Below are 15,589 nucleotides of genomic sequence, written 5' to 3'. Positions count from 1 at the left end.
TACACTAATGGACACCCACAGGGAATGCTGGGAGTTGTAGTGCCATAGAGCAGCCCTGTTGGGTTCCCCGGGTGCAAACCAGGGGATGCTGCTAGGAGCTATGCTCCTAGGTTTTTGTGACTTCTGATTGACATGGAAGTACTTCCATCAGGCTGTGCCCTGGCACTGGAAGTTCAAGATAAAAGGAGCTGCTCTGCCACATCCAGGCAAGTTGGAGTTGGGTGGAAGGAAGTCAAAGCCCTCCTGGAGGTGTGGAGGAGGGGAAAAAGAGAAATAAAAGATGAATTGTGTTTATGGGAGAAATCATTGTGAAGGTATTGTTAATAAATCACTTATTTGAACATGGGACTTGTATTTGTGTTGTGGTGTCTGAGGTTTGAGGTTCTGCAACACCCCCTACTGGTCACAACAGTCCCTAATCCTCTTCCTTGTGTAAATCATTAATGTACATTTATCAGTCTAATTATCAAGGCTTCATATAAAGAAGTACTGTATATATTTTAATATATTCACTTTTGTATTAGAAGTTATCTAGTCAGTCAGTCAGTCAGTCATTATCCAACCCGCTATATCCTAACACAGGGTCATGGGGGTCTGCTGGAGCCAATCCCAGCCAACACGGGGCAAGGCAGGAAACAAACCCCGGCCAGGGTGCCAGCCCACTGCAGGGCACACACACACACTAGGGACAATTTAGGATCACCAATGCACCTAACGTACCAATGCATGTCTTTGGACTGTGGGAGGAAACCGGAGCACCCAGAGGAAACCCACGCAGACACGGGGAGAACATGCAAACTCCACGCAGGGAGGACCTGGGAAGCGAACCTGGGTCTCCTAACTGCGACGCTACCACTGTGCCACCGTGCTGCCCCCAGAAGTTATCTATATCACTCATATTTGTATTTATTTTACTTATTTTATATGTTCTCTGTCTACTTCTGCACAAGGATTTTTTTTTTGCAATATTTATTTTTTATATTCTGATGTTAAAATACATATTCATTTTTTTTTTTTCATTTTTAACTCACCATGAAATTTATCATGACATAACATTATCAAACTCATTTATAATCCATGTCAGAGACATAGTGGGACACAGGTGCAGTGCAGATACCAGTCTTGGACAAGGCATCGATTCAATCATGCACGTGCCTATGGGGGTAATTTAAAACCTTCAGTTGACCCAGTAGGCCCATTTTTGAGATGTGTGCGTAAGACTGGAGCGCCTGGAACAAAACATGTGCACAGATGGTAAGCAGGTATGTCATTCAAATGCAGGATACTAAATCTGTTAAGCAGTAGATTCTGGCATTCAGTGCCGGCACTACATTGGTGTCAGCAGTGGGATAAAGTGCTGCAAAAACCTAAAATAAACTTGTTTGGTTCTCCAGATGCAGGATCTAGAATGCTATTGCAACTTCAGTATGGTAGGGTTGGGGGCTGCTGGGAAACTGGTACCTCTTCCATCAGGGAGAGTGGAAAAAGCAGGAGGTGGGGCTGGACAATTAAAACTAAAATGTGTTATCCAGACATTGAAATGTGGGCTGAATTTACCCACGTCACTGCCCAGGGAGATACGTTACATTATCTTGACTGACTTATCAACAGAAATGATCCACTCTGTACCAGTACCTTAATGGTGAATCATTCTGAATGCTGGTGACGTCAAACAACGAAACATGCTTGCATCAGTATGTTCTATTCCTGGACATTACAACTTGGATCTCTTCTATTGAAACGTTAGTGACTTTAAATGTAAACTTGTGGTACAACCTAGGCAAATATGACTTTATTTTACTGCCAGGTATAAGCCTGTTATTCGCAGCAGTGGCTCTCTATTGTCCAGTGTAGGTACCTTTCTTCACCTGTTTGCCGGCCCTTACGTCCCTTTCTCTGTGTGTCTTGTTGCCTTTGTTAGAAAATATGATAAATAAACTGGGGAATTACATACTGTACTAACTGAAATGATAAATCGGGTTTGAAAGTCTTACAGTTATAAAATGAAAGATGAAAAATTAATTTGCGCAGAAAATGTACATACCTTTATTTCTGTGATGAAATAAGTTGTTAAATAATGAAGCTTCTAATAATGTTCAATTCAACCAGAAAACAATTTGAGTTCAAACCAGTTCCTACAAAAAATATTCTACACATTGCATCTGTGCTTTGAAGTCGATCACTCAGCCAAACTCACAACCCAGACATCCAAAGTCCCCTTCTCCCTACAGCCCCAGCCCTTGTATTAATGTGTGCCCTCTGGTAGACACTGACACAAATATATCTTCTCTTGGTGATTGTTATACTTACTTTGTAATTGCTTCATCCCGGTCTCTGATGGCCTGTTGTAGCAGTCTTTCATATTCTGGAGTTTTCACCTCTGCTTCATCCTGCATAATGAATTTATGGAGAAAGAGGCTTGTTAACAATGTTAAAGGCTTGGGAGTAAATAAGTTTTTCTGTGAATTTCCCATTGGGATTAATAAAGTATCTATCTATCTATCTATCTATCTAGATGTACCTGTTCTGACATTTCTCAGTAATATACTTATACAGTACAGTACAGTAATATAATTGTACAACTTGAAACTGTATCCCACGTGAGTACTTGGTTTGCATGTATGTTGTACATATCTACTGTTTTGTGAGGTTTAATCTGTGCATATCAATTTAAAACTTGTGGCAAATGTCAACAACATGGAGAAAGTCAAATAAAAACATAGCAAAAAATAAGCACAAATTTTCTGATAGATTAACCAACTGCCTGCTTCAGAAACCAAATACAATACAAAGCAAGCATGGGAGATATATAGTGGTATGTTCTGGAAGTGATTTATGTGCAGAGTCATGGTAGGGCCTCAGCAAGGAAACACTAAATTACTGAAACCTACAGGCCCACTTCAGTAAAGAGACACAAGAAGAATCCTGTCTGCTGCTGGTTTTCTTTTTAACCTAAGAAAGGTCTCTGTCTACCACAGTGGCAGCCGTCTCACGGAGATCCAATGTCACACAGATACTGTAACACTTTAGATTTTAGAAGAGAGGACAATGGTCAGGGATTGTATGTCAGAGAGTATAGGGTAACAGAAAGAAAATCACCCTTGAAAGGCCTTCTTTATTTCTCAGAAACAGTAGTGAAGTGAGGTGAGACGGCCAGTATGTCAGCTTAGCAGGGTCCAGTTAAGGCACACTGGCAACTTGTACAATAAATTATTCTTTTGAATACAACTTCTATAAGAACAGGAAAGCTTTTCATAATCAAACTATTGAACTTGCAAAAATTCAATAGATAAGCTCTGGGAGTACATAATGTATATTACTAAATAAAAATAGACAACTTATATCACAATGAGAGGACGCTCAAGATAAAAGAGAGAGAGAAACATCCTACAAGCTGCCAGATTCTAAACTACTCGACTTACACCACACTCTTGACTGATACTCAGCCCATCATCCAAAAGGCTAAGCAGAAATGTCACACTATCGAACGGTAGATTTCTAGTTAGTATATTTTGTTTTTGGAAATCAGCTCATCATATAACACCATAGAAGGATGGAGGAAGTACAGCATAAATGAATTAATAATGGAAAACAAAAATAATTCTGTGCTTAGCCCCTCAGCTGTGACACGTCAAAACAGATGTTAGTACCACCAAATGCTGAGACACCACACTAGTGTGCCACTGGAGTCCATCTGTGTGCAGTGAAGACTGTTCACAACATTTGAGGCTGGCGTAGCTCCAAACAGATACCACCTTATGGGGAGAAGGGAACATTCAAAGCAAATGTGCTGAAAGGTAATTCAAAAGCATCATTCATGGGTACGGTGTAAGAAAGGCCAGACCCCAATTCAGTTAAGCATGTGGCAAGGACTAAAAACTTGAATAATTTGGGCAACACTGCAGTATTCAGGAGTTCAAAACTAGCAGGGACTTGCTGCGCAAGGTTCTAAACTCTTGATTTCTATCAATGGAGCCTGTAAGGAATATCTTGTTTTTGTATTAAAATGTCATTTAAAAGGACCCTCTTACTGTATATTTAAAGGGGTACCCAGCATAGTCCAGCGTGTTATAAAATACATTTGCAATCCATAAATAAATTCCCCAGGGAAAATATTTTGATGTCAGGGTTTTTCTTATGATGATTAAAGGCAAAAAATCCCAATTAAACACAAAATCTTCCATTATCATAACAAATACATTCAGAAACAATCTTAATACTTGTGAATATTTTATATGTCTACTGTGCAACAAATGTGACTCTACTCTTAGATGCTGCCCGCCCAGCACCGATGCTGGCCATTTCCAAACTCCTCACGTCATGATTTGGTACGATTTTGGGTCGTCAAAGGCACCCAGTGTATTTTCCGTCGTTAGGTCTGCTTCCAGCATTCCTAGGTGGCGTGGCCTTAGAGGTCGGGACCCATGCATAATCGACACGACAGGATAAGAGGACAGCTATGAGTGCAAATCCTTATCCCATCTGGGGATACCAAATTTCTGAAGTATTCAGAGTTTATCTTTGTGCTCTTTTCTCACATGTACTTTCAGATTCGTCCCTCTTGTTCTCTCGATCCATGATTACTGTCTCTCGTTTTGGACTTTGGTCTTGTTTCGCTTTATACCTTTTCTTGTTTTCTTTTGTTTTCTATGTGCATCTCCTGGTTTTTGTTCAAAAGTTTACCAGCCAGTTCGCTGGCAGAACATCATGTTTCACATTAACGCATATGTAGGTGTCTAGACTTACAGTGGACTAGAGGAAAGACAGCTACCGGCATTGTTTAAAATGGATCCAAAGACGGGAATCTTACACCTCAAAGGCAAATAAAGGCATGTTTGGAAATGAATTAAAGCCAGTACCTATGGAGTCTAGAAATGAAAGACAGATTTCTTTTATTGAAAAAAGTCAACACAAAAGAAACCTACATCCATCCATTTTCCAACCCACTGCATCCGAACACAGGGTCACGGGGGTCTGCTGGAGCCAATCCCAGCTAACACAGGGCACAAGGCAGGAACCAATCCTGGGCAGGGTGCCAACCCACCGCAGGACACACACCCACGCACCAAGCACACACTAGTGCCAATTCAGAATTGCCAATCCACCTAACCTGCATGTCTTTGGACTGTGGGAGGAAACCGGAGCGCCCGGAGGAAACCCACGCAGACACGGGGAGAACATGCAAACTCCACGCAGGGAGGACCCGGGAAGCGAACCCAGGTCCCCAGATCTCCCAACTGCGAGGCAGCAGCGCTACCCACTGCGCCACCATGCTGCCCAGAAACCTCCAGAAGAGAGAAAGAATCAGAAAAGATTTTGCATGCTGTAAATATTATTCTAATTAATACAAACTGGCACATGTGAAGGAACTGTGAATGTCACCACCTGGCAGCCGGAGACAAGGGAAGTGACCTTGGCAGAATTAGCACAACCACAGAGAACTATCAAAAGCACGGACAGCGACAAGAGGAAACCTCACCTATTGAGGATGGCTACAGGAAAAGGGATTCTCCAGAAAATTGTGCTAATGGTCAGGGTCCACTTAGCTTCCCTGTGGTACTGCTTTTATTGGCAAAATGTCTTACCTGCAAGGAGTGGCCTTTGACAAGTTTTTCCACAAGTTCATAGAGATGCTCTAGTGCTAAGTGGAGGCTGTCAGAAGTGCCCGATTCTGCTGAAATGTCCGTGTCTTCACCCCCCACTAGAGGTAAGAGCTGCATGTTCACTGTTTCGATCTGTCTTGTAACCTGATGTAGGCAACAAATGTAAAACTTAGTTGGACTTCATTCCATAAGTAGCCTTTTTTCAATGAAAACTCTATTGTGATCTTCTAGACCAAATTCCTCATGCATTGACTTATCGTTGTCAGCTGGAAGATTCCTAACACACCCTTTATTAAACAAAAGAAAATGATATCCTATATTGTCTAAAACTACAAAAAAACAGATTTTCCTTATGAGAAACAGGGCAAAGCTTATTTAGAATCTGGATCTGGCAAGAATTTGTTAATACTCGTCCAATATAAAAACTTTTCCAGATGTCTGCCATGTATCTGTTTGTCATCTGATGCATTTTGTAATATCTCATAATAGACTTTCTTTTCAAATACTGTAGCTCTGTAAACTGGCAAGGTAAGGATATTGATTGTTGATTATGATTTTATGCTTTTTGAATTTTAAATATGAATTTCTTCAATACTGCATTGATTGAATTTTTAACTGTACTGTGCTGTACAAATTATAACGTGATCTATAAGCTCAATAAAACATGCATATGTACTGAACACTAATACATACAATTTTTTATCCTTGTTTTATAGTTCCTCAGCCTTTTACAAATCACTGACAACATTTTCAGTTTAGTTACATTCAGTCAAGCATGTACACTTACGTCTTCAGGGCTCTCACAAGGTTAACAATACCACTGGGAGTTGAGAGGGGGCGCTGCTGCTGCTAACACATTCTCCTTTTCCACTGCATTGCAGTGGGTTGTCAGTCGACCTCACTTCCTCTCTACTCCCGGAAGTCCCATCAGGATCCCTCATTATAAACAGTACAGCCACCGGAAGTACACGTTCAGTGTTAACTTACGGAGTCTGAATTCCTGCTAAGAAGCAACCTGAAATAACCCGGACCTTTTCTTTCAAGGCAGATGCTGTTAGTGCTGGGCGGTATGACCCAAATTCTATATCACGGTATTTTTCAAAATTATACCGGTTTCACAGTATTCGACTGTATTTTTTTTCCTATGCATGACTGGAAGTTAACCACATTTTCCACTGCAATTACTGCAGTAGACTGGCTAAGAATAACCTATTCCACTGTCATGAGAATTGTACATTGTACAAAAAAACATTTTAATGTGCACACAAGTATTAATACAGGTTAGCATGGACCCATAATGTGATAGTTTTCAAGAGGGTGGCACTAAAGAGAAGGAATCACACTGCATGACAGTTGCAGTCAAAATATAGAACCTTTTTATTGAACAACTTTTGCAAACAATTTAAATTATAATTTTGACAACATATTTTCAACCATCCAAAGAGGCATTTAGACTTAAAAGTTGTATTGCACTGAACATGTCTTAGAAAAGGAATAAATAGTAAATATTTTTTGTAAACCAACTACGCTTTCTGTTAATGTTATCAATCTCTGTCCACTGACACGTTAGCTATATGGATTGTAACGGCGTTGGTTATCTTGATCCACCGCTTGCTTTTTTTGTCGTAGGCAGTGCTCTAGCAAATGCGTCTACAAGTGACGTCTGACTTGAGTGTCGTCTAGCTGTTTCAATTTTACCCGAGGACGTGGAGGGTGCCAATCTTAGTTCCATACATTCATGGCACTCCAAAGCATGTTTGCGGCTAAGGTGGTGCAGCAAATTGCTTGTGTTACCGCCTCCGGCGACAACTTTAGCTCGACACCATTTGCAGTAAATAGTTGTTTGGTCCACATCCGACCTTTTAAAACCAAAATCTCCAGACAACAGACACGGCTCCTTTTTTCGACAAAAGTTCTTCTGCTTCAGTTTCGGAATGTTCTCTATCTATTTTAATTCATAATTTTTTTTAATTTTAAAAATTATTATTATCTATTTTCACCGCTCAATACCTCCACTAACGCATGTACTCTGTTGCATGCATGTTTAGCGGTGTAGCAGTGAAAAAGGGCCCCCCTTAAACAGTTTCCCGCTGCACCACATTCTGAACATTGTTTACGCTATTTAAACAACAGTATTGCGGTATAAGAAAAATCCATATCATAACAAAAATAAAAAGCGGTTTTCGGTATGAACCAGTGTTCCTCCCAGCACTAGATGCTGTTGACTTTGTTTTTCTGTTCACTTTCCATTTCTTAGGAACTTTATTAAATGGGGTTCACCAGGGTGGTACCTCAACTCATCATGCTGTCTGATTATCGGTTATTACAACTTTTATGTATTATATTTGTGCTTCATCTGTGATGGTTCCTGCTTTGTGTCTAATGCTGCTAGGAAAGGCTCTGGTCCCTACAAAAATAAAGGATTAAAGGGATTTTATACTGGATAGATGTATTACCCTTTGCTTATCTTATACATAAACGTCTACGCGTGAAAGTGTGTGTGTCTGTCTGGCCCGGATGCGAGAGGTGGAGTTGGGGTAAGGGCTCCACCTGCGAGGAAACAGAAAACTCACTTAGCCGCTAATAATACAAGCGAGGCCAGCAACACGAAACCTCAGAAGAAAGACAAAGTCGCTTAGTCACTAACATCAGCAAAACGGTACCCCTTTTACTTTTCCTCCCACCGCTAATACACAGGCGAGCACGTCGGCAAAACAAATCCTCCTAAGAGAGAGATGCCCAGAGTAGTTCCATTCAATTACCTGATATCTCTACATTTCAGTTTTTTTCTGACTATTTCAATAATTTCTAGGACCCCAGGCTTTTTACAGCTCGGGCTTACACAGCTAGTTTATTTCGAAATACAGGCAGAATGCCCAGGGCATAGTCAGCATAAGATTTACAGAAGACATGCTAAGAGATCTAGCAGTAACAAATGAAAAAAATCTGTAACAGACGGTGTTGTCAAGGAGGTGGGAGGTGGCAGGGCAAGTACCCATGCAAGGCCAGTTTTCAGGAATCTGATATAGATGGGACAAAAAGTAAAAGGATGAGTGTTGGGGAATTGGCATACAGTTATCTCTGGTATATTTACTCTTAAGGGAAAAACAGGTAAATACTTTGAATAATATGCTGTGGTCTTGCTGGCAACACCATGGGAAATAGGATGCCTGGGTGGAAGGTAATATAGAGGATGAAAAGTGTGAAGCATGTGAGCCTCTAAAGATACTTTAACAAGCTTTTTATGTGGCTACTTGAAAATGTCATTTCCTCCATAACTCATCCTTTGCTTAAATTCAAGGTGCATGTTAAAGTATTTAGGCAGGATACCTGTTTAGCTCTGGACTCTTACTGTTCTTGTTTAGGAGTACAATGTCTGTGCCACGGTTGCTTCAGTGAAGCTGATTACCTCTAACTACACCTACATATTTGGTATCAGTATCACAGATTCAATGAATAGTGAATGTTAGCGCAGACTCACTGGTACAGCAGGTAAACAATCCAACCCTCCACAAGTCACTTCCACTGGCCACCTGGGATATGAATTTAGATCATTCTCTGCTCAAAGAGAGCAAAAAGCTGTCGTGCCAGTAAAGCCAGAGAAGATTTTATTATGTTCCTAAGAACAACTGGACATTTAACAGTGCAGCTCTTTTTTCTACAGCAGGCTAACTCCATGAGAGGGGTTACATGTGATTGTATCACTGAAATTGGCTGCCGTAACTGAAACTAACAGTGCATTAGTTTGGTGATTGCAGGAAAAGATGTTATATAATAGTTGATTGAATAAGAAAATTAGGCAAGGCAATCCAAGCCAAGATCCAGTTAATTCATTTTAGTTCAAGCACATACAATACACTGGTCTGTAAACCTACGAAAGTGTTACTTCCTATTTTCAGGGATACATTTTTCCAGTTACTGTTGTGTTATGCAATTACAGATAATAAGGCGGAGGACCAGTAGCAAACATGTACAAGTCATACCTGCTCTACCTCCTGTGTCCAGGATGCATTTTCACTCTCCAGACTCAGCTTGATCTCGGACTGTAGAGACGTGTCACTCTGGGTGACCAGATGGAATGAGGCCTCTTCTCTTAGCTCATCCAGCTGTGCCTGCAGCTCCTGGTTTATATTCCGGGATTCTGCCAGTGCGTTCTGGCACTCACGTAACTGCATGCGATACAGCCAAAGATATTACTTTAAGGTTTGCTTTTCAATCGATGGCAGCTCTATTTACAGTACTATCAAGCTGGCCTTGCAAAGTTGAGGATTTTCTATTCAGATTTTTACAAGGCTCATGTGCACCAGCAGTAGGAAAAAAGGAATAATAGAGCACATTTTCTTAACACTTTTCCTTTCGGCCTGTCTGTTGTACAAGTCTTGTTTGTGTAGCACACTCTAACAGTACACAATAACACCTCACAGGAGGTGATGTTATCAGTCTATCTGAGAGCAGGTCTGAGCCACGATTATCTGGTGAAAGTCTACAGAAACAGTGAGACCAACTCCATAGCGGAGATATCTCGGCCCAGAGTCCAATGATAGAAGTGCAAGTGTACTGCTCCCAGATTTGATCTGCATATCAGTATCCACTTGCAGTCCCACAGCAGATAAAGAAAATAAATTAGGGAATGTATACAAAAGTACGGAAGCGAAAGAGGACGTACAATACATTTTTTTTCTTGAGATAATATAATTTTGTACAGAAAGTGTAACATCATTTTTTTTATTGTTTTCTCAAGATAACAGAATCATTTTCTCGAGATGCAACTTAGCCTTTACTCCAGGCGAGCTTGCCAACAGATAACAACAATGATAGCAACTGAGGAGAACTCATGTGATATGTGCACAAACGCAAGCCTATTTGCATTATGCATTTCTGCTACCAGTGTAATCATGCTGGATGATTTGTTACACGTCTGCTTTGCATTGCTTTGTGCCAAACTGCAACGGCCAACATAGGCACATTTTCAGTATCGAGAGACAATCCCATTATTTTTGAGCAAACGCCGTACTCACTGACAGCACTGATGAAGTAAGATGGGAGAACTTCAGGTTTATTGTTAATGAAGTGCACTTGCATCCAGGTGATATGGCATGAGAAGCCAATGATACATCAGTTTACACCAATGCCAAAGAGTGTGAGTTTATCATAGCTGTTTACGTGCTAATTTTAATTCGGTTTCCTTCTTTAGTCTTCTGCATGTTCATTTCAGGATACATTCTGGGTTTAAACGTGATTGTACTTAACACATAAGGTCTCATTAAGCTATATAGACTTGATGCTATTTTAAAATAATGAAGTGTTTAGGACTGGTGTGCTTTGTTGGGCTGAATGGCCTGTTGTCATCTACATTGTTCTAATACCCTATATTTATCTTTGGGAAACATTTCATTTTCTCAAGATTACGAGGACATTTTTCAATTACCTCAAGAAAACGAAGTGTTATTTTATCGAGATCTCTAAAAATATTCTTTTATTTTGAGAAAATTTTAAAAAATGAATGATATCACACATCCTCTCTTGGCTTCCATACAAAAGAACAAAACAATTTATCCATAATTTAATACAGGCAAAAATATTTCCTCCTACAAAAATTACACAAATACAGTTTTTTTTTTCCTTTTTTTGTCCAGGAAACTGATTTTAAGTTTGTTCTATGCCCTATGGTAAGACAGAAAAGAATGTGTTCAGATTTTGATTCTTGGGTCTTTTTCTCACCTGCTGCATGTGTTCCTGATTTCCTTCTTCCAGCTCTGTAATCTGCTTGTGTAAGGAGCTTAAACTGGCCTGCAGATATGAATTCTCCTCACAGACTTTTTTCATTTGATGTTCCAAGGTACATTTCTGCTCTGACAACATCAGTACCTGTGTAAAAAAAAAAAAAATACATATCTCATTGTTCTTATGAGGGCAGTAAAATTGTGTCCAAGTGTCAGTTGCTCTGTATGTCACTACCAAGAGATTGTGTAGGATTATTTCATGTCAGCCTCCTAATAGTCCAACAGGTAACCACTGAAACTGCTAGTAGCTTTAGCAGGCTTGCTATCATCAATTTAGTTTTTGGTAATTGTGCTAATGGATATTGAAACTGAGTAAATATTTAAGGAAGTATAAGGTTACTCACAAACATTGTTAATATTGACCATAGGGTAATCATTATTCATATTACAAGTCCATTCAGTCTTCCAATAATTTCCTAAACCTGCCTAATCCAATGCTCTACAGTCACAAAACTCAGGAATCTATCCTGGCAGCACTGGGTAAAAGGCTTACGCTAACCCTGGACTTCGATATTTAATCATTCACATTAATGCCGAGATTAACTTAAAGCAAATATAAACAGCAAGTAACTATTTTTTTCTATGAAAATGCAGTTTTAAAAATTCAATGTCAATTAATCGTTTATAAAAGAACTTGTTGTATACAGGTTAATACACAAAATAAGTAGCCTCACACAGGCCAAGAAGGCCCACCCTGCTTTTAGCAATAGAAACCACAGGATTTGGATATTATGCCTTCTGGTCTTTGTAAAAAAGGCATGGAACGTCATTGGTCCAAGCATTTTATCAATAGTAAATTGTTGTTTAGTGTCAGGTACTGTGCCAACCAGCCGCAAAACTGCTGTTGTCCAGCCCATTCTTAAAAAAAACTAATCTTGATCAATCAGATCTTAAAAGTTTTCACCCGATCTCTAAGCTTCCCTTTTCTTAAACTAAAATCACAGAGAAGGCTGTGCATTTACAGCTCATGACTTTCCAAAAACAAACATCAGCTCCTTGAAAATTTTCAATTGCGTTACAGAGCACTCCACAGGACAGAATCCGCTTTGTTAAGACAGACTAATGATTTGTTGTTGGAAGATGATACTGGGACTGCATCTCTGACCCAGCTAGACCTTAGTGCTGCTTTTGATACAACTGACTTACCATCTTGGTAAATCGTCTGGAGCATCTGGTAGGCATTCAGAGTACTGCCTTTGCCAGGTTTAAATCCTGTGTTAATAATAGAGCTTTTTCTGTAAATATTGGTAGGTTTTCTTTTTCCTGTGCTACTGTGACCTGTGGAGTCCATCAAGGGTCTGTTTTGGCCCTCACACTCTTTGCCATATATATGCTCCCTGTCAGATTGGTAATTCTTTTATTAGGAAATAAAGCTGTTCTGGCTAATGAAATTATAAAATGTGTGATCACGGTTTACTGACTGGATTTTTTCTTATTGATTTTTGTGAAGAAAAGTGGAACTCCTTGCAAAGGACTAAGGATTTTGTGTAGAAATTAAAAAGGAAATTAAACCACCTTGGCCAAATTAAAGAATTGTCTACAGTGTGCCTTGGTCGGTACTAAAAGTCGGGAAGCATAATTATCTGAGCCCAATACACAAGGTCAGAAAAACAAGCCAAAATGTCCTCAGAGCCTAATAAGCCTCCCTCTAAATAACAGTGCCCCTTCGGTCTCAGCTTTTCAACCAAATGTGTGTAATGTCACATTTCCCGGAATCCCTCGTGTGTTTTAACATAAACTAGGGAGCTTCTCCCCCTGCTCGCTTCGCTCACCAACCCCCTGCCTGCACTACGCGCCAGCCACTTCACGTCTCAGCCGCTTGTGTATGTGGATTTCACTTTCACCAAACAACAAATCTTTTAATTCTTGCGGATATGACTCTTCATTGGGAAGAAGCACTACTTTTCCCTGATAGCAACATGAATTAGACGATCTACAAGTCTCCGACTTAAAGTTTAAAGCCGAACAAAATCTATATACTTCTGTCATATCACCTATGTCCATATATTCGATCTCTTTTCGCTGTTCCGTTATTTTAACGAGTAATAATTTCCGTTTGTTAGCACTAATGCGATCTTTACTATCAGTTTTTTTAAACTTTTGAATTTTTGTACTTTCCTAATCTCTAACCTGCTCTGCATGTGTGTCTCACCAATGTCTTTGAACCTCTTTACGACGTTCTACTTTGTCTTCAACTCTTAACTATGATTAAAATGTGGACTACATCGAAGGAAACGAGTAGACTGAATGTCTAAAAGTACTGTTCAGAAAAGCATCTTTAAAGGATGTTGAGTACTTTTCATAAATGAATTTAAATGTGTTAAATGTAAAAATTTATAGGAGCTGAGAGCACATGAACTGTGTCTGACAACACACACGAATGACAAATGATTGTACCTTGTGCGTGGTTGTAAATGTTTGAGAGGAGGGCAGGAAGGACTTTTCAAAATCTCTTGAAATTATCTCTGAGAATGTCTCGACACAGGATTTCCGTATATAATAGAAAGATATGGCTTGTCCAAGTGACTATCTATCTATCTAAAAGAGCAGCGACAGAAGGCAGTAATGACATAGAAAGTAACGTCAGAGATCGAGACACGCATGACCATTTCATGTGGACATAGGAGAATTCAACCAATGAATTACACCGATTCTAAATCAAAATGCCATCCAGGACAACATTCACACTTGACAATGCTGATTTTCAGTAAGCTTTTTTAAAATTATGTCCAGATTTTTCTTTCGGTTTTATTTTGATATACTTATGACATTTATTAAAGTGTAATAGTACTAAAAGAAATGTTGCTTTTGTACTTCTATACTTTTTGTATCTACTGTATATACTTCTATTCTATTTATATCTTAAGTAAATCATAGGGCGCCCTAGTGTAGGAAGATTACTGTTTTCTTGCCGGCAAGGTTATCAATAATAATAATAATAATTTTTTGCATTTATATAGCGCTTTTCTCATTACTCAAAGCGCTCAGCAATTGCAGGTTAAGGGCCTTGCTTAAGGGCCCAACAGAGCAGAGTCCCTTTTTGGCATTTATGGGATTTATCAAGGCTGAGAGGTGATATCTTGACATTTAGAACAAGTACAGTTGAAATAAGACACTGTTGGTTAGAAAGTAGCCGTATAACTAAAGTGATTCAGTGTTTGTGTCTCTCAAGGAAAACCGTACGTTTCTTAGTGCTAAGAGTGACAGGCATTTGGTATGCATTTATGTGAAGGTGGTCCTATGTGGAATATTGCAGGGTGACTTGTAATTGTCATCACCTGAGACTTTGTCTGAATAGGGCCTCTATGTGAACGTGTGTGTATCTGTGTTAATCATAAAGTGCAGGAGTAGGCCAGCCTAGTAATGTACCTGGTAAGTATCTCAAATTTAATGATAATTCACCCTGCTTTCATAATATGTATGCATAGGCTATGTTTTTACACTTTTGTACTGCTTTATATGTGTTACTGTATATGCCTATTTTGTGACAAACATTATGTCTATTCAATTGAACTGAATCATGAACATAACACTACACTCACCTTCACTTGCCACCCTTTATATTCGCATTTCCATCCATCACCATTTTTTCTTCTGAGCTGTAGTTGTTACTCATTCTAATCACATTCATCTCAAACCCTTACAGTTCACTTGAATTAAAACAACCTCATGTGGTATTTCAGCCTGATGTCGATTCATCTTTCTCCTAAGCACAATAATTATATCTTCTCTTAGTATGTTCTGTTCAAACTGACCAATAACTTCATGAACAGGGTACAATCCAAGGCCTAGTCAGTTAAAGCACAAATGAAGTCTGCTTGGCCTTCAGATGTGTTACAGATATACACCCTGTTAGCTGCAGTCGTCATTCTTCTAGAGGTTCATACATGGAAGAGTGAAGGCAGTAGTTAGTTACATGGTGATCTAAATAATACAAGGTCCCTAAAACAGCCTGAACCACTCAAAAGGTTATTTACTTCTGTCACATTATGTGACTTGGGAGAAAAGAGAAGAAAATGAGTGTTGCTTACTGCCGAAGTATAATTGAGAGTTTTGAGAAAATCATTCATTTTATATGTCCAATAGGATGCCATTTTAAGCTGTGTATTTTAGAAAACAGCATTGTACGCACTGCACCTAATTTTGAGCAACAAATGACTGGAGTATAACCTACATTTTTACTCAAAGAAAAAGGGTTTAACG

General features: G+C 39.4%; 2 protein-coding genes across 2 annotated transcripts in view; both read right to left on the bottom strand.

Annotated features, from left to right (window-relative positions):
- cct6a (chaperonin containing TCP1, subunit 6A (zeta 1)) overlaps nt 1-15,589 on the bottom strand; it is a 679,017-nt gene that overhangs the window by 531,364 nt on the left and 132,064 nt on the right. The window lies entirely within an intron of this gene.
- LOC114655682 (BICD family-like cargo adapter 1) overlaps nt 1-15,589 on the bottom strand; it is a 46,369-nt gene that overhangs the window by 4,497 nt on the left and 26,283 nt on the right. The window contains exons 4-7 of the mRNA XM_028806841.2: nt 11,325-11,471; nt 9,587-9,772; nt 5,586-5,747; nt 2,311-2,390 (exon numbers count right to left, since the gene is read on the bottom strand). Coding sequence (XP_028662674.2) covers nt 2,311-2,390; nt 5,586-5,747; nt 9,587-9,772; nt 11,325-11,471 — 575 coding nt within the window. The remainder of the gene's footprint in view (nt 1-2,310; nt 2,391-5,585; nt 5,748-9,586; nt 9,773-11,324; nt 11,472-15,589) is intronic.

The sequence above is a fragment of the Erpetoichthys calabaricus genome, chromosome 8 (assembly GCF_900747795.2).
Source record: "Erpetoichthys calabaricus chromosome 8, fErpCal1.3, whole genome shotgun sequence".
NCBI lineage: Eukaryota > Metazoa > Chordata > Cladistia > Polypteriformes > Polypteridae > Erpetoichthys > Erpetoichthys calabaricus.
The sequence above is the reverse complement of the archived record's forward strand: the minus strand, read 5'-3'. Positions and strand labels throughout refer to the sequence as shown.